The following is a 3,767-nucleotide window of genomic DNA, read 5'->3' on the forward strand; positions in this document are numbered from 1 at the left end:
ATGTGTAGCTTGCCAAAACTAGTCAAACTGCATCATTACTTTCTCTTTTCCGAATACTTTTGAGTACCGCACAATAGATTGAATGGGTCTGTCAGGCTTCTTTGAAATTTTCATAGAAATTTTTTTTGAAAAAGCTTTGCAAAGCCTTGTAGAGGCTGAAATAGACTGAAACAAACAAAATCAACTTAATTTGAAAAAATCGGTGCAGTCGAAGTGAAAAAATGTACATTTTCTGTATAATATTGGGGGTCTGTGAACTTTAAACCACCATATACACAATAAACTTCCTCAAATTTGATTAAATCTTTCTGTTAGAGATAGAATAGGTATAAACGACAATGATGTATATTGTCGGAATGTCTCAGATTGATTATTACCGGAGTAATAGTTCCAGAGGTCTATTAGCAAAAAACTTTCATGTTAAAAACGTCATTTTTCGAAGTAGTAGATTATGATGTTAGAACGAAATATGTTCCTTCGAATCTACTGCTACTACAACGCTACATAAATGCATTTCAGATTAGTTTGATATTTCCAAAGATCTCTTACACAAGTTGAGCAAACATCGAAAATCATGTCCGACCACGAAACAGAATGGGAACAAAGCGAGCAATTAACGTCTCGGGGAGCGTTATCATCTGAAGGCCGATTTGGCTTTATCAAGTCAAGCGTTTTAAGTGAAGAAAGCCTGCCAACAAAACTTGACATCATAAGGAGAGTATGTCTGGGTTACAACCTCGGTTACAACAATAAATTTGATGATGAAAACAAAAGCGAACTGTTGGAGTTTTTTCACAAATTGATTCAAAATTTAAAAAGCGAATTGAACGTGTGGTATCTAGACGACGGAACTGTTTGTGACGATCCGGATATAGTGTTGAACGATTTTAAAACGATAATCAACGAATCTGAAAAGCTCGGTCTTCATATTAATCCATCCAAATGTGAATTGTTTTTCCTTTCAGAAAAAATCGATGAAGAAATTGTTTCAAAATTTAATACCATCTGTCCAGAAATTTGCGTAACAACAAAGGAGGACCTGAATCTACTTGGCGCACCCCTTTTCGAAGAAGGCTTCATTAAGTTTTCTGAAAAAGTTTTGAGCAAGTTGAAGGTTATGTTCGAGCGTTTGAAACTTCTTAATTCTCATACGGCTTTATTTCTTTTAAAAAACTGTTTTGCCGTTCCGAAACTTACATATTTGCTCAGAACGTCACCAGCATGGAAATTCGAAGATTTCATATCATCTTTCGATGACGAAATTAAGGACCTTCTGGAAACAATCCTAAATATTGATATGAATGACCAACAATGGACTCAAGCCACATTGCCTATAAATTTTGGGGGCCTTGGTATAAGGAAACTACAAGACATTTCTTTGCCAGCTTTCCTTAGCTCTTCATTTGGAGTTAAAAGTCACGTCTCTCATATTCTCAATTTTCAAGATACGACTTTTATTGTTCATTTAGATGAAGCTTTGGAAAAATGGAAAAGTTTAAATGATCTTCAAGCACCTTCTATCAAGCATTTGCAAAAGAATTGGGACTTAATTAACGTTCAACGGATAATGAATGAGAACTTCAAGTTTACATGGAAAACGGACATAGCACGTTTCAAAGCTTTGCAATGTAAAGAATCAAATGCCTGGTTACATTCAATACCATCATCAAACATTGGAACAGTCATGGACAACAATACAATCCGAATTTGCATTGGCTTACGTTTAGGCTGCAATATTTGTTCAACACACACATGCATATGCGGTTCTCTGGTGTTGCCTAATGGTTTACATGGATTGAGCTGCTCAAAATGTATTGCAAAATATGAACGGCATATCATAATGAATGATATCATCCACAGATCATTATCATCATTGCATATTCCCGCTAACTTAGAACCAAGGGGTTTGTCAAGAAATGACGGAAAAAGACCGGATGGTGTTACACTGACTCCATGGTTGAAAGGAAAACCACTCGTTTGGGATGCAACCTGTGTCGATACTTTCGCAGACTCATATTTATCAAAAACATCTACAAAGGCTAGACAACTTGCAGATTATGCAGCGTCTCAGAAGCACAAACATTATTCAGAACTTTTGTCTTCTAACAATTATATTCTATTAGCCTTCGCTGTTGAAACTATGGGCCCGTGGAGTGAAGAAGCATTAAATTTCGTACACAAAATCGGCCATAAACTACAAGAGTTGACTGGAGACAAAAGATCAAAATTCTTTCTAATACAGAGAATGTCAATGGAAATACAAAGACACAACGCCGCTTGTATTATGGGCACAATTTCCCCGAATAAACCATTGGAAGAAGTTTTCTATTTATAAATATGTTAAACTTGTAATATAAAATTAAAAAAAAAAAAAAAAAAAAATTGGAGTTTTTTGTTCCTGATGTTGTACATGAGGTTCTTCTAATTTGGAAAAAGACACAAGAAAAAGAAAAGAAACATATGACGATAGCGAAAAACCTTTTGATATTGCTCGCTGTAAATGTGTCAGAAATAGTGGTGACCGACAATTACGTTTAACTGAACTTCCTGAGCCAACAACGGAAATTTCTATAGATTTCCTTGCGACAACTGAAACTGAATTGGGAATAACTGTCAGTGAATAGAATCTGAACTAATCTGAAATGCATTTATGTAGCGTTGTAGTAGCAGTAGATTCGAAGGAACATATTTCGTTCTAACATCATAATCTACTACTTCGAAAAATGACGTTTTTAACATGAAAGTTTTTTGCTAATAGACCTCTGCAACTATTACTCCGGTAATAATCAATCTGAGACATTCCGACAATATACATCATTGTCGTTTATACCTATTCTATCTCTAACAGAAAGATTTAATCAAATTTGAGGAAGTTTATTGTGTATATATGGTGGTTTAAAGTTCACAGACCCCCAATATTATATAGAAAATGTACATTTTTTCACTTCGACTGCACCGATTTTTTCAAATTAAGTTGATTTTGTTTGTTTCAGTCTATTTCAGCCTCTACAAGGCTTTGCAAAGCTTTTTCAAAAAAAATTTCTATGAAAATTTCAAAGAAGCCTGACAGACCCATTCAATCTATTGTGCGGTACTCAAAAGTATTCGGAAAAGAGAAAGTAATGATGCAGTTTGACTAGTTTTGGCAAGCTACACATGCCACTAGGTGTGGATTTTCAAGTTGTTAAAATCGACCCACCCTAGCGCAATTTGGGAAGAACTTAATTGACTGGGTACATTAAAAACTCTGACATATCGACAATCTTTAGAAACTGTGTAAAAATGAAATGAACAAACTGTAGCAAATGTTGGTTCCTTTGACAAAGTCCCAGAGTTTTTTGAGGAGAAGGTGAATAGCATTCGTTAAAAATGTATTTTTTTTTTCAAAAATGTGATTCTTATTTCATGTTTTCCTTTTATTCGCACAACTTACAGTCCTTAACATTGCAAACGTCTCACTGTCAAATGTTTCTGAGAATTTCATTGTGTCATTGCGATTTCACAATGACATTCTTTGAAAAAAATGAGAGTTAGTGAGACATTTGAAATGGTAAAGCCTGTAAAAAACAATAAAAATCTAAATTAAAAAAAAAAGAAATTGTTGGTTCTTTCTATTCCATTCATCCATTCATTCCAAATGGAAAAATCCCATATTTTTGTTTGTTCTTAGTTTTCTATTGTTTTATTTGACATAGAAAAAAAAATTGAACAATATTTGGTTGTTCTTCTTGAGAAAGGAACAAAACATAAATTTTAACTTTTTGGTT

At 34.1% G+C, this 3,767-nt stretch overlaps 1 protein-coding gene across 1 annotated transcript; it reads left to right on the plus strand.

The window, feature by feature from the left end:
* Positions 1-574: 574 nt before the first annotated feature.
* LOC119083926 lies at positions 575-2,335 on the plus strand. The gene is made up of 3 exons (XM_037193740.1): positions 575-1,690; positions 1,913-1,937; positions 1,986-2,335. Exons 1-3 carry the CDS (start codon positions 575-577, stop codon positions 2,333-2,335), a joined length of 1,491 nt encoding a protein of 496 aa, XP_037049635.1.
* Positions 2,336-3,767: the final 1,432 nt, after the last annotated feature.

Source organism: Bradysia coprophila, unplaced genomic scaffold (assembly GCF_014529535.1).
Source record: "Bradysia coprophila strain Holo2 unplaced genomic scaffold, BU_Bcop_v1 contig_70, whole genome shotgun sequence".
Classification (NCBI taxonomy): Eukaryota; Metazoa; Arthropoda; class Insecta; order Diptera; family Sciaridae; genus Bradysia; species Bradysia coprophila.

Excerpts from the sequence above, each read along its gene's own strand:
- LOC119083926 (XM_037193740.1), top strand. The coding sequence starts at position 575 with ATGTCCGACCACGAAACAGAATGGGAACAAAGCGAGCAATTAACGTCT. Across the intron at positions 1,691-1,912 it reads ACATTGGAACAGTCATGGAC|AGAAATGACGGAAAAAGACC; the intron begins AACAATACAATC and ends AGGGGTTTGTCA. Across the intron at positions 1,938-1,985 it reads TGACGGAAAAAGACCGGATG|CAACCTGTGTCGATACTTTC; the intron begins GTGTTACACTGA and ends TCGTTTGGGATG.